Source organism: Choristoneura fumiferana, chromosome 5 (genome assembly GCF_025370935.1).
Source record: "Choristoneura fumiferana chromosome 5, NRCan_CFum_1, whole genome shotgun sequence".
Lineage (NCBI taxonomy): Eukaryota > Metazoa > Arthropoda > Insecta > Lepidoptera > Tortricidae > Choristoneura > Choristoneura fumiferana.
The window spans coordinates 19,096,543-19,111,581 of record NC_133476.1 but is presented as its reverse complement, the minus strand read 5'-3'; the positions used below and the strand labels follow the sequence as shown (position 1 = coordinate 19,111,581).

At 38.5% G+C, this 15,039-nt stretch overlaps 1 protein-coding gene across 6 annotated transcripts in view; it reads left to right on the top strand.

Moving 5' to 3' along the window:
- The window catches only part of LOC141428332 (uncharacterized), a 609,788-nt gene that overhangs the window by 563,650 nt on the left and 31,099 nt on the right, over positions 1 to 15,039 (top strand). For all 6 annotated transcript variants that reach the window (XM_074088283.1, XM_074088284.1, XM_074088282.1 and 3 more), the window contains one exon: positions 9,790 to 9,880. In XM_074088283.1, the coding sequence (XP_073944384.1) occupies positions 9,790 to 9,880 (91 nt within the window). The remainder of the gene's footprint in view (positions 1 to 9,789; positions 9,881 to 15,039) is intronic.

The following is a 15,039-nucleotide window of genomic DNA, read 5'->3' as shown; positions in this document are numbered from 1 at the left end:
TATGAAGTTTCTGAATATTGACAATGTAAATCATAGACAAAAGTGCAATGCTTCCTTGTTCCCTACGACATATTTTTTTTCCAATGGTTCGCATTGTTAATAGTTGAGCATGTGTAATCATGTTGAGTGTGTCAGGGTTTATCGTTGACTATACAGAAGCATACCGCCAGCTTTATAGCCACTCTTTTGCAGGGACAAGATTAACGAAAAGTGTATATACTTATAGTATAGTTAGGTTATTTTTAAGTAAGTTTTTACTTTAATTATAAAACTAATTTGTTTCAGACAATGTAAAAGAACTTAACAAAGCAATAAATTTCCCAAGATACACTTATACACTGGTATCTTCAGTCATAGACTTACTTACATACTTTAGTGACTTAAAAAATAAACAAAAAGAAACGCTGGACTCGGGATTCGAACCCGGATTTTCATTAATTCGAGATGCCTGCTATCTACCAGACACTACCGCCAAGCTTTGATTGCACGGCGAGACAGTTACTATTTTTTAGTTGACTTCAGCATTTCTCTTCTGGTTTTTTCAATATGTTTTAGGTACTATATATTTAAGCAAAATAACTTTATCTTTAGCTGCCAGGAACGCGATCGGGCGAGAAACCATCTCACCACGGCCCATGGCAATGTATACAACATCAATTTCGTCAAGCAGATTCTTTTACAGTTCTAGATGAGACGGGTCTCCTTACACTGGCCGTTTCTTCGAAGTTGGTGTTAGATCCGACAATGAGTCTGCGGATTAGTTGAAGGTACGGGATTGTTGGAAGGGCTCTAAAGGAAACTCTTTTAGATTTCCGGAATAATAGGATTTTGTTACAACCTTTGTACCTATATATCTGAAATTGTGAATCGCCTGATACATTTTAAAAGGTCACAAAAACCTACAAAAACCGGCCAAGAGCGTGTCGGACACGCCCAAAATAGGGTTCCGTAGCCATTACGAAAAAAATAAGTAATATTTTTCTAAGGATTTTGTATTTTATACGGAATCTTCCAAGTTTAGGTATATTTTATACCTTAGGCTGCTATTTACTCTTAAACTACTAATAATTCTCAAGCAAACTTAGCCATTTATAGCTTTCCTTGAAAGTTTGATATACTTACTACCATTCTGAATTTTTTCAAAATTTTCCACCCACCGGTTTAGATTTTTTTTTAATTTTTATTGTACCATTTTGTCGGCATAATTTACATACATATTCGTGCAAAATTACAGCTTTCTAGCATTGATAGTCCCTGAGCAAAGCCGCGGACGGACGGACAGACAGACAGACATGGCGAAACTAGTTATAAGGGTTCTGTTTTTGCCATTTTGGCTCCGGAACCGGCTATAAAATACCGGCTAAGTTCGCGTCGGACTCGCGCACCGAGGATTCCATACAAATTTGTAGGTGTCAATGAATATACATTGACAGCAGAGCCTATATCTCCTCAGGGTTCGTTTTTTTGACTCGCTATAATATCGATCGACACATGTACAGCCACCTGCAATATCTGGCCCAGCGGAGCATGCAAAAAAATCTGACACGTCCTAGCGGCCTTAGAAAAAGAGTCGTGTCAGATATTCATTACGCACGCTGTATTGTGTCAGGTGTACTGATGACTGTACTGGCCACGGTTCCCATACACTGTCTCATAAATCAGCAGTCACCATTCCTATAAGCTATAACACCGGTTATTACTGCTAATCGGCTATCGGACTGTCCGGTCGTGTTGGACGCAGATGTTGTTAATGTGAGGTTTACCTTAACGATCGGGGATCGTTAATGTGAAAGATGCATAGAGGAAACAAAAGTAATGTGCCGACAGGAGCGTCTAAGTAGCTCATTACAAGAGTCCGGTGAGCAGGTCATATTAGTAATCTGTGGAGCAGGTGACGAAGTTACACGAGATAATCGTCGTCATCATCATCATTATCATATCAGCCGTAGGACGTCCACCGTTTATTGATAAGACATATGCCTGCCCATGCGGTGAAGGAAAACATCGTGAGGAAACCTGCACAAACCTGCGAAGCAATTCAATGGTGCGTGTGAAGTTCCCGATCCGCACTGGGCCCGCGTGGGAACTATGGCCCAAGCCCTCTTATTCTGAGAGGAAGCCTGTGCCCAGCAGTGGGACGTATATAGGCTGGGATGATGATGCCTCCCCATAGACCTCCAGTTGCTTCTGTTAGAAGCGGCCTGCATCCACCGTGAAGCATCATCCCAGCAGCCTATATACGTCCCACTGCTGGGCACAGGCCTCCTCTCAGAATGAGAGGGCTTGGGCCGTAGTTCCCACGCGGGCCCCGTGCTGATTGGGAACTTCACACACGCCATTGAAAATTACTTCGCGTGTTGTGTAGGTTTCCTCACGATGTTTTCCTTTACCGTAAACCTCGTGGTAAATTTCAAATGTAATTTCGCACAGGGATTTCGAAAAATTCAGAGGTGCAAGCCGGGGTTTGAACCCGTGATCCTTTGCTTGAGAGGTCACAGATCAAAGCAGTCACCGCGGCTTTTTTTACAAGTTTTTCTTTAGCTTGCCCTGTTTGTTTAGGTACCTATTTATTTGTTTCGGTCAAATCTTGGAAGCTAATTTAAACTAATTTTGACCCACTTTGACTTGAAATTTGGCATATTTATTTAAATTTGGTGACAATACAATAATCTGGCAGTGACATGCTGGTAGTCTACTCAGGATCGGCTCCGCAGGACGGAACTCCTCAACGGTTAATGGCATCGACTTGAAATTTTGTACGCAAATGTAGTTTGGATGACAATGCAAGTACAGTAACAAAAAGGACAGTCAGCAGAAAATCTTGTATTAAAAATGAAATTTTTAAATGAAGCTTATTTATGTAGCGATAAAATTTTCATACTAAAAAACACTCTCTTCTTGCTAGCTTGCTACTCGCTATCGGTGGGACTAGTGCCTAATTTAGGGTTCCATTTGTCACCCTTCTTTATTTTTGTAATTTAACTACGAAACTAATTAGCGGCTTTGACAAGACATCTGTACTCCAAATTTCATTGATATACATCTTTTAGTTTTCGAGTAAAATGCCTATGACATACGGACGGACAGACAAACAGACAGAATAAGGGTTCCGTTTTTGCCATTTTGGCTCCGGAACCCTAAAAATTATGCATCTTGTAATTGTAATTCCAATAACCTCCGTGTTTCGCTCTGAACCAATCAAACTGCTTCCATTTGATCTGTTACACAAACAATAACAGCGCGGCCTCTGCGGGTGCTATCGCAGCCCTTTGTACGTGTCAAATTACATACGATGAAATGGACTAGCTGTTACATAGCATATTATAGGTATATTGGCTGGTTCGTAATTGGAGAGGTCTCGACTCGATATAGGTATATACGCTAGTACATGGTTTGATGGAAACATTAGTTAGAGTAGAATAGTAACTTAATTAATATTTTATTTAGGAATCCTCATTTACCAACTGAAAGTTTCAAAAGGAACGAGTTTTGTATCCTTTAATTTTAAATAGTATATAGCAAGTGGCTTTATAACCCATTTACGTACCTAGCTACTCTGCAACCACAACGATGCTTGTGAGTGGTTGCAGAGTACCAAGATAAATGGTTGTTTCATATATGACCCTCCCAAAGTACCGCCTGAAACTAGGATAAAGTCAGTTATGTAAACATAATTTGTTTATTCCAAATCTTTCTCATGCTCTACCATTATTTACACCTACTTTTGATTAGATGACAAGAAAAAAAAACGTTCTGAAGTGCTATTAGATTGCACTTAACATAAAAAAATTAAGGCACATTTAACTTTTACCCGATTGCCTCAATAAACAGTCTAGTAAGGAGATTTTTGTTATTACACTTGCCTATCTTATTTCATGCTGGCAACACTGCAAAAAATCTCAGCTAAGCTCTCAATTAACTGCTCTTTTCCAATTGGCTAATGACTTACAATCCGTGCTTACGAGTACAATGGTGGCCTCAAACTTCGCCGGGTTAAGAATTGGCATTGTTCCAAATCAACTCATTCGTTAGGCCTCTTCTAGAATTGTGCTCTTTAACGTATACTTAGTATGTATATTCGCGTTATCCTTAATTTTATACAAACTCCCTGTGCAAACAAAACACACTATACTCTCGCAAATTTCCACGAAAGTTCAGCCGAAAATGACAAATGACAATGACGCCATCCACATACTCAAAACAAACGACTACTGATAAAGGCGCGTACACAACGACACCCAAATGACGTGCACGTGTAAGTCAGCCGCAGGTGTAGACCTGACCCACTTTGCTAATATATTAAAAATGTACGCGTTCGTGTAACTAAGTCGTATCTCTGAACGCGCCTCTAAATTACGCGGCAAGCGAACGTTCTAAATTTGAATTTTGAAGTTTACCCCGCAGAGAGGTTTATGGAGTGCGCTATTTACTGTGGATTATCGTTGTGTACGTTCCCGCTTAATGGTGAGTTGCTTAAGATGTTATTTAGAAATTAGTAGAGAAATACCGAGATTTGTTGGCTTTCGTGCTCTGGTGGATCTGTATTTATTCTAAACTAAACAATGTGTGATGCATACATAAAAGAGCTTTAATTTTTCGTATTCTACCTGTGCATGTAAGATTAGCATTTTTAACTACGATATTCTAAATCCTAAATAAAAAAAAAGAAACTACACTTAACTGGACGTGAAATAGGCACATTGGACATTACATTACGTGACTGCGAAATGAATATCGTAATTATGGCAGTTCTTTCCGTTCTGCATTATCAAAAAGTTCCTGGCAGGTTAAGAAAAAATTTGTTCTATCTTTTTCTTGGCTCCCGCGAACGTTCCTTCTATTCCAATTTATTCTAAAAGATTTATTCTACACGTTCTCGTACGACACTAACTAAATAGACCATAGAGAGCAGACGGTCAGCCACGCTGCCAACACAAGCGACCAAACTGTCCGCCTGTACGTTGGTAGCTATATCGCTCGTCAGTTCAGGTGCGCGGATACAATCCCTGGATATACAATTAGGGGACATTGATACGGGGCGGGGGATGTGCGGTACAAAATGAAGCGAGTAGCGAACAAGACTTGTCTGTATTCGTATAATATACTTATGTCGATTAAAAAAAACTATATCTAAATTAAAAGAAAAAAACAATAACAATTTGAAAATACATTGGTGTTTCAGCTCGTATGTACATAATTGAGTATCAAACACTAACTTTATTTATAATATGAGCGACAGGCCTGCAAAGGCGAAATTTAAATAAATCAGAGAACAAGTCGTTCTTAAATTGCAATTGTCGGCAATTTACTTAGCTAAATGTATTTCCTAAATATAACTTGTAAGATATGTTTAGGAAATACCTACATTGTTCATTTAGTCTGGCAACATCACCCAATCTTTTATACAGTAACTCACTCATATACATCTCTTAGTTTTTCCATTAATTCAAAGTTCAAATCTCGCTCTCTCCTCCTAAAATACCTCCTAGACAACACGTCACATATATGCATTTTTAAAACCTAACTAGGATTAATAGTGGCATATAAACTGACGGACGAGGTTTGAGACATAATATTCTCAAGATAGCGGTGCCAATCGGAGCGTGAAGGTTCCAATAAGCACTTACAGCTCCATCCACCCTGCACCTGCCTGGACGCAAGATACCATATTTCCAATACCTCTACAGCCAATAACAAGTTACCAAAAAAATGGATGTTAATTGTATATTGATCGACAATTCATAATAGACCAGTTTACTTAATTCTTTGAGCCATTCAACGTTTTTAATTTCTCATTTTAAAGCCTAAACTGTCATAATTACCGCCGTAAGCTTCTACTTGGCCCACACTGACGCACGGCCACGGGTTTAATAGATAAGATTTACGACAGCACTCATCTGGTCAAGGGTTGGCGGTAATTTGTCGCCAGGGGGCGCCGGCCGCCGTCGCCAGCTGTGAAAAATGGCGCGGTCCGATTTTAAAATTTTGAAATGGAATGCGCTTGGGTTTGACGGATGTGACGTCTGTGGTTTGTTTTTTTAAATTTTTATCCCCGCCTTAAAAAAAGACTTTGTTGTTTGAAAGCGAGTGCTTCTCATGTGGTCCCATTTAAAATTGATCAAGATCTGACTAGTAGTTTTGAGTTATCCTAAATAATACGAGCAGATAAAATCAAGCTATTGTAATAACTTAAATTAGTTACACTGAAAAGCTAGTTTTTTTTCTTTAAGTACCAAAACATAGCAGACTCAAAATCGAAAAAATATTTTTCTACCAATTTGAATTCGGTACCTCAGCACGAGCCAGCAAGACTATTATAGGTCCACTCCTGCGAACTCGTGCTGAGGCATTCAATTCAAAGTGGTAGAAAATTATTTTCATGTTTTTTGGAGTCGATTACCTGTTACAATTTTATTTTATGGTCCTTTTTATTCCTTTTCTATTTCCATGTGTTTAGTGGTTTAAAAAAAACACAAGTTTGTATATTAACATAAACACGTGACGCAATGGTTTACCTACGACTTGCCGTAAATTTTACAACATCAGGCAATCAGGCGGTATTCAAATCGAAGGTGTTTCATTTTAAACTCTAAATATAACTTGCTATATGATACGATATAGTAAACCGGTTAACATATAGCAAAACGTGCTTCAGCATCATCATCAGCCGGAAGACGTCCACTGCTGGACAAAGGCCTCCCCCTTAGACCGCCACAATGAACGACAACTCGCCACTTGCATCCACCGGTTTCCCGCAACTCTCACGATGTCGTCAGAGACGAAATCGTGCTTCAATTCAACTAAATACATAACAAAGCCTGATCGTCGGCTGATTATGTAACACGGTCAACATAACCAGAATTGGCCTCAATCAAACCTCATCAATAGCTTCCTACTTACATTCCATTCCATAATACAAAAGTTAAAAATAGCCAAACTACACGCGTTTTAACTAGAAATAGTAACCTCCCTCGGCCGGTCGATACGTCTCTGCCGTGACAACCCGCCGTAACAACAACGGAAAAAAAACAACGTAGGAAAAAACAAAACATTAAATTATACCGTAATAAGCCCGCGGACGCCCGAACTCGGGTGATCGACCTCCGTGGTACCCTAGATTTTCCACATGGGAAATTTGCGAAAAACCAAATTGTTTATGGTTGATTTTTTTTTTAATTACCCCAAAGGGTGGATTTTAAGGATGGATTACGGCGCAACTCAAATTTACGCCACGGAATATCAATAACGCGTATTAAATTCACTTCATAGCGCTGCGGTCAGCGGCGGTTCGAATTTCAATACCAAATATTTCACTTAGAATATCGGAAACGGTTGCGTTCTATTCCAATTTTGAAATTCTAATCAAATCGTGCCTTGTCGGAATCGAAAGAGGAGGAACCGCGCTTTTTGTGCCAAGTCGTTGTCTTCGGAGATTTATTGAAAAAGTTCGGTCATTCAACTTAGCCTTTCAAGAATATTTTAAATGACATCGTATCTTAGAAACATCGGATTGTTGAACTATACAGATTTATTACAGCGGGTCTTACTGCAATGCTTACCGCTCATGGAGTTTCAACACCACTTAGAAGTTACTTAAGAAAATAAATAAAATTAAGTAGCAACTGTATTGTTATTTAGGAACGCCCTTTGAATCCGTTCTTTGCCTCAGATAAATGTAGGTACTCAAATAACTCCATTAGGTTTTTCTTAATACCATAATCTCGCCCTCAACGGTGTATTAATAATTAAACTTAGGGTGAAATGATTATTCCCGGTCGGGGGTTTTTGTTTTAAAGAATTTATCTGGTAAGCCGATTTAGGGGTCCAGGTTTTGGGTAAACTCGGCTTTTCTGAATTAAGAATTTAAATTACTGATCGGATTTCGATTTGAATTAATATCAGTCACTGACTTCTTGTATAGGTATCTACTTGTAAAATATTAGAAGCGCTCTCTTATGTAGCCCATTTATTTTCCAAAACTGCTGTTTATTAATTTGATATTGGCCACACACAAAACCAGTAAAGACAACCTCTTCCTAAACCTGAAATTATAAACAAACAAAAAACAATTCAAAATTCGAACGCGTCATTTGACAACGTCGCGAACGGAAGTCGCCCGCTAATGAAGTGGCGATGGCGTCGAGTGCACTTCCTTATCATCTCTCTTTTACATACGTGTTATTCCTATCTGTCATCCTTGTCTCCCATAGAATATGCAAATCCGGAGTCTGGAGATTATGCTCAGTTGGCGAGTTTGATCCATCTACGTAATGAAGTACGCTGAGGAAGATCGTTCGGCTTTTGTTGCCTTTTTGAGGCTCTTCGTGAAATGACATAGTGCCTTCCCCGGTCTTATGGTAAATGAAAAAGTGTGGAAAATGGGAGGCTTTATTGAAAGACTCTCTTGTAATACGATGCCAGTGCCACTATGCCAGTGTACGCCATAAAATTGAGTCGGTTTTCATCATATCTTGTGTGTATTGGAAAAACATCCAATTTACGCTGATAAATGTACAAAAATCTTTGAATTATTTCAAAATATTGGATTGGACCCAACATGACAGAAAGATATCAGGAAACCGTAAGCACGTGCGTATTCTGCAATTTTATCCCGTCAGAGTGCAGCACTAGCACATACCATATGTTTATGGTTTATGTTTTTTGAGTATCTTAAATGACCGTAGGATGCCGTAATATCATATTATTTCAATTAAATTTGTGGAAATATAGCTCTATCGCTACTATTGATGTAAATAACATTTATTTTGTTACTCATAAATATGTCATGATGTCTATTAGGTATTAATACTCTTTGGTCATGATCCGTCATGGTGACAAAATATAAAGAGAACTGGCGTTGTCATGGCGGCGGTTTCTTTACGATTTGTGCTTGGTTTGTCTTGTATCGCCCCCTGCGCAGAGCTTTGCCTATATGCCCCATACCTATTCTAAATGATTAACTTCTAACGCTTCTAACTCTTGCCATTAAGAAGTCTAGTGTGTTCTTAAACCCAATTCTGGCAAACCAGTTAGCAACTGGAACAGTAAATGACAAACTAAGTAAATCTTCTTTGTCTATGCGAGGCACGCGCCGCTTAAGTTGGCAGACGTGAAACTGATGGCTGGCTTATACCGTATTGTACGGAGATCGCATTGCCAATGGGAAAGGATTTTGAAGGACGTGAGATTTATTATTAGAATGTGAGCCAAGACTTTTAATTAATCGTGGTTTAATTAACTTAAAAAAATGTTTTTCAATGAGAGTACCAAGTCAAGTTTGGAAAATACTTGGGTGTACTCACTTTTTCAGACTCACGTACATTATCTGTCTTTTTTTCTTTTGTAAACTAATAAAGTAATTTGTGTTTGTTTGTATTTATTAAGGAGAAAATGTAATTTCTGAAACTACTACTAAGTAATTTGATTAAAAAAATCTTTTGCCTAATGGAAAGCTGCGATAAACTGAAAATATTTCGCGGGATCCAGACCTAGTCAAAGGCATTAGCATGTTATAATTACAACCCACATCATCTCATCATCTCGTTCCTTACACTCCCATTGCACTCCAGGGTACAGGCCTTCTCCCAGAATAAGAAAGATTGTGCCATAGTTCTCACGCAAGCCCAGTGCCTATTGGGAACTTCAAATACTCCATTGAATTCCAAAAATCTCAGAGGTGAGCTGAGCTCGAACCCACGACCCTCTACTTGAATGGCCATAGGTCAAACACTAGGCTACTGACTTCACTTAGTTTTGAATATTTATTGACGGAGTATCTCCTTGTTCCAGGATGGAGGAGACAGTGCGATCGCTGCTGCAGTACAAGGGCCGTGTGGAAACTCTGAAGCAAGAGAAGGCTTCCCTATCTTCAGCCCTGGAGGTAAATAGAAAAAATAAGCATCCAAAATTATTGTCTATGAAAACTGTAACTGCGTTGAAATATCGGGAGCACGTCAAAGGTAATAAAACTAAAAAGATATATCCGGTTCGAATGACCATTCGGCACATCCTATAAAAAAGAGTAAGATGAAGTACCTATCCTTATTTTCAAATCATACGTTGAACTAAAACAATTACTTTGCTCACCTGCGACCTTATGATAGCTACGTTTATGCAAGATATGCGTATTCATGCAGTTCCTCCACCTCCACACTGTAAGAACACACACAAACCCATCTATCACCACCACCACACTACACTGACGCGTTTCGAACTCAACCAGAGCTTGCATAAACGTATCTATCATAAGATCGCAGCCATCGCAGGTGAGCAAAGTAAATGTTTTAGTTCATTGATATGGACCTCCGCAAAGTAACGCCTGATTCAATAAATAATTTAAAATCATACATAGTCAAAGGTCTCAAAATAATGAAATACCATGAAAATAATATACTCAGCGGCATAAAATTTGGCCCATTCTATAAACAAGATTACCTATAACTGCTTACATCGGAGAGCCAGATTTGTTATCGTTATTTTTCAGTTTAATGGTAAGGAAAATTGTTTACTTAAAATTTTCAACGTAATGTTCTAAAACCCTAAATAACTACCTACTTTTGAGCTCGTTATCTCACGAAGCTTACAGAAAAAAAAAATTTTTGGCAACAAAGCCACGGGTAAATATTATAATATCAATAAAAATGTTGCCACACGTCGATCCCCTTTACCATAAATTGCTCCCTAAATACTGCAACTTGTCATATTAAAAATTCACTCAGGACGGGACACATTTCCACGCAAGCAACCAGCGTAAGATGAGCTGCAAATTTTCATGAATACGAAAACCTTTTCGGAAAATAATCTTGCTCATATTTCGATTATCGAAACGTAGAACGAAACCAAAGTGAGTTGCGTAAGAAAATCACTTAGCAAATAATGCGATGTCAGTAAATATGATTTTTTGTGCAAAGGTTCCACAGTGGGTCACAGTTTAGGCGATTCAGTAGTACATTTTATAATCTTTAAAACATATTTTATCGGGGATCTTTGAAAATATTTAGACGAAATTTGTCTTTGTGAAAATGCGCGTTTTCGATCTATTATGATTGTTTTTCATGAAAATTTCACGCGCAATAAGATCACAAATTTCAACATCTTCAGGTTCGATGCGGCTTAGTAATATTTATATATTTATTAAGTTTACGTTTTACATTTGAAGCTTATTACGTATCTTCTCAAAAAAGGCGATTTAACAAAAAAAACTGCGCAAAGCTTGGTCGCCCAGGTGTAATATTTAATACTCTAAGGAACACCCGCTCATTCATTCAGCCATTCAGGCATTTGTCATTCGTTCGCATGCAATGGGCTTTTGAAACTCTCGGACTAAACGACCTATCACTCGATCCAACAAGCCTAAAAATAATGGGCTGATCCGTAGCAACGTCACTTTCTGTTAAATAAGTTACTTTTCACTAGGGGCATTTGAATTTCGCTTAGTTTAATTTGATTATAGCTTTGTAAGTAATAGGAATTCGTCAATGCAATTAAGTATAGTATTTACCTATAATTGTAATGATATAAATTTAAGATGACAATCTTTTTGACATCCAGCCACCACTCTGACGTCTACTTCAAGGCCAATTCTGGGTCTTAAAAGTGTTTTGTACTTGTTTTCGTGGGAACGCACAGCCAAAAATTCGTGTTAAGAGAATATAGAACTATCTTTGTCGGAGTTTGACTTTGGTGAACCGAGGTCTATAGGCATATGAAACTTTATTCCTCGGATATTTTGATAATTTTTTCAACAACATGTGACTATCTATCTATCTATCTTCTACGCCGTTAGCAATAGAGTCATGTTCAGATATTTTTTATCAAATTTTTTGCTCACGTGTTTATGAACTCGACTGTACGTGATTATTCGCAATGACGAAATAAATAATAATTTAATGCTTATTACAAACGACATTGCCCTTATGTACTCACAATATGACACTTGTTTCCTTGTGCTTGTTTTGTTATGATCGCACATGAAAATTATATAAAAGTTTTAAAAAGTAATGTATTTCATCATCATCGTGATCATCAACATCCGCAGGATGTCCACTCTTGGACATAGGCCTCCCCCATAGCCTCTAGTTGCATCCACCGCGAACCCGCCGCTTTAACTAGGTCATCCTTCCATCTCGTTGGAACTTTTCGGCCCCAACAGCCATACGTTCTCCATCCTATAGGCCTGCCTATTGCCACGACTTCAACGAGCTAATTTGTTTGGCCATGTCGATAATGGTGACCCTTGTTCTTCTACATATCTCCTCATTTTTAATTCGATCTCGTAGAGAAATTCCGAGCATCTCTTCCATAGCTCGCTGAGCAACTCTGAGCCTATTTATAAGGGCTATAGTGAAGCACCACGTCTCCGATCCATATGTATTGTCATCACTGGCAACAACACATTGGTTTAAAAAGACTTTTTGTCTTAAGGCACTGAGGATTTGAACGAAAAGACTTGCTGAGTTTTCCAAACGGTGCCCATCTGTGTTGGATTCGACGATTGGGTCAATCTCTCGAAGTTGAACTTACCTAATTTGACGGTTTTTCCTATGTATACTATGCGTCAACAACTTCAAGAACCAAATTTTCAACCAAAATAGGAGTAGAACACCTGTTCTTGACACTCGATTGAGGTTTTCGAGTAGCGTACTGAGTTCTTCCATCGACTTTGCCATAACCACGATATCGTCGGCAAACCGAAGGTGAGTGATGTATTCGCCGATGAGATGCCTAGTCTTTTCCATTCCAGAAGCTTGAAGGCGTCTTCGAAAGCGGCAGTAAACAGTTTCAGAGATATGACATCTACGTATCTTACGCCTGTTTTCAAAGGAATCGCATTCGAATTCTGTTCGTGTACTCGGACCGACATAGTGGCGTTGTTATACAAACACTTTAACACTTCGATATACCAATAGTCGCTGGAGAAACTCAAGCACCGCTCACGTTTCGACCGAATTAAAGGCTTTCTCGTAATCCACAAACGCTAGACATAGTGGCAAGTTATACTCTTCGGTATTCTGTATGACTTGCCGCAGCGTATGTATGCGGTCTACGGTACTATAAGCCTTTTTGGAACCCGGCTTGTTCAGGTGGCTGGAAGTCATCGAGCCTGCGTTCGAGACGATACTTGCGACATAATTAGAGTTAGAGTAACCGTTTCGGTATCAGAAATTTCATTTATAGGCGTCAGTTCCTTTGTAGGCGATGGTTCCAATATTGGCGATGTGCCTACAGAAAGTGACGGGTTGAACGGCGACACTACTTTCTTTACCTAGATTTTACATCGCATCACGCTCTAGATCAATAGCTCGCCTTTTTTCTCCTCTCTGTGTATTTGTATTTTTTATTTTTATGTGCAATAAAGAGTTTACATACATACAAACATGATTCCGTACTGTGTGATGTTTCTACATTTGCAGAAGATATGACTGGGGCATTAGTTTATTATATTATCCTCGTAAAACGTACACCGACCAGATCGGCGGCATATTGAAGAGAGGCTATATAGGTTAGAAGTACCCGAAAGCGTCGAGCATGTATGAGGAGTGATGAATGTGGATGAAGCGAGAGAACTATGTCAGAATAGAAGCGTATGGCGCTCTATTGTCTTCTGCCTACCATACAGGGAATAAAGCGTCACGTATATGTATGTATGTATGATATTTTATTCCATAAAAATAAATAGAAAATAAAATTGAGACGTAACGGTGTTAACTTAAATGAGTTCCGTAGAAGAAGGTGACATATGCACAAGTGAACTCGACAACGCGTGTCTGTTCCGGCGTAAATGGTTACAAGTGCTCTTACAACTCTGAAATTCTATCTAGTTTCCATCGATTAAAGGTACATAACTATATACATCGTGCTTATTAAAACTTTTTCTGATCGTGAAATCTATATAAACTTTTATTGCTAAGATCATAATACGTTACGAATATTTTTTTTCCCGTTTTATATTGATTTACTATAAATAAAGTTCTAAGAGGTAATATGCTACCTTTTACTCCGGAATCTAACGGCAGAAGCACTTAAACCGTAAAAACATAAAAACACACTCACTATTATTTTTTAAATAGAAGAAATAGCTAATTACGTCTTTCTGAACCATGATGACTATCTCTTTTGGACCATTTGTAATTAAATCATTAATTTCACTTGTATTTCGTTGATTCGTTGGTCTAGTGCCAAGTTTATAAGTCGTCTCGAGCGACGATTCGTTTTATTAGGAGTTAAATTCATGCCCCAAAAATTAACATAAAATTATAAAGAAACCCACACCAAAGAAAACGTGCCAAAATAACATAAAGTAATAAAGCGTGTCATCTCCCGCGAAGACCGGTGACGACTGACGATAGAACCCCGCACGCGCCACTCCGCGGGGCGAGGCGACCGGCGTGTAAAGTTCTATCGAGATGTATAACTTTCTACGTCGAGCTCATATCACATGGAACTTTTTTAGGGGTTGAAATCTCAAAAAGTACTTGGATTTGAGAAATAATTTATATACAGAAATGAAGCTGGAGAATAGCTTAATAACAAAACAATAAAATCAATTTAGTCATTTATTATCATACAACTTTTTTCGTCGCATGGGACGAAATAATGGGCTGATCCGTAGCAACGTTTGATCTTTCTGTTACTCAGATAAGGTACAATAGGTCCTAGTGTTTATAAACCAGTAAACAAAAGCTAGAACCTAATGTCTTCGGTCCATAAGTCAACTCAAAAGGAAAAAATGTTCCAGTATTGCTATGTCCATGCCAATAATATATTACCTATAATTAATAATGATATAAAATTAAAGATGACAACCATTCTGACATCCAGCCACCACTCTGACGTCTACTTTACCGCCAATTTGTCATCAACTTTTTTTATAAGTGTTTTTGACTTCAATTATCGTGGCAAAGGTTGGTGCTAGTTTACTGCCAGACTTGTAAGTAGCAGGTCTCGGTCGGATGGTGAATGTGCTCTTCAAGTATAATGGGCGTTCTACAAAATATTTCAGACTCTGTCGTCTGCCGGTAGCCGATTTCAATTTAGTTT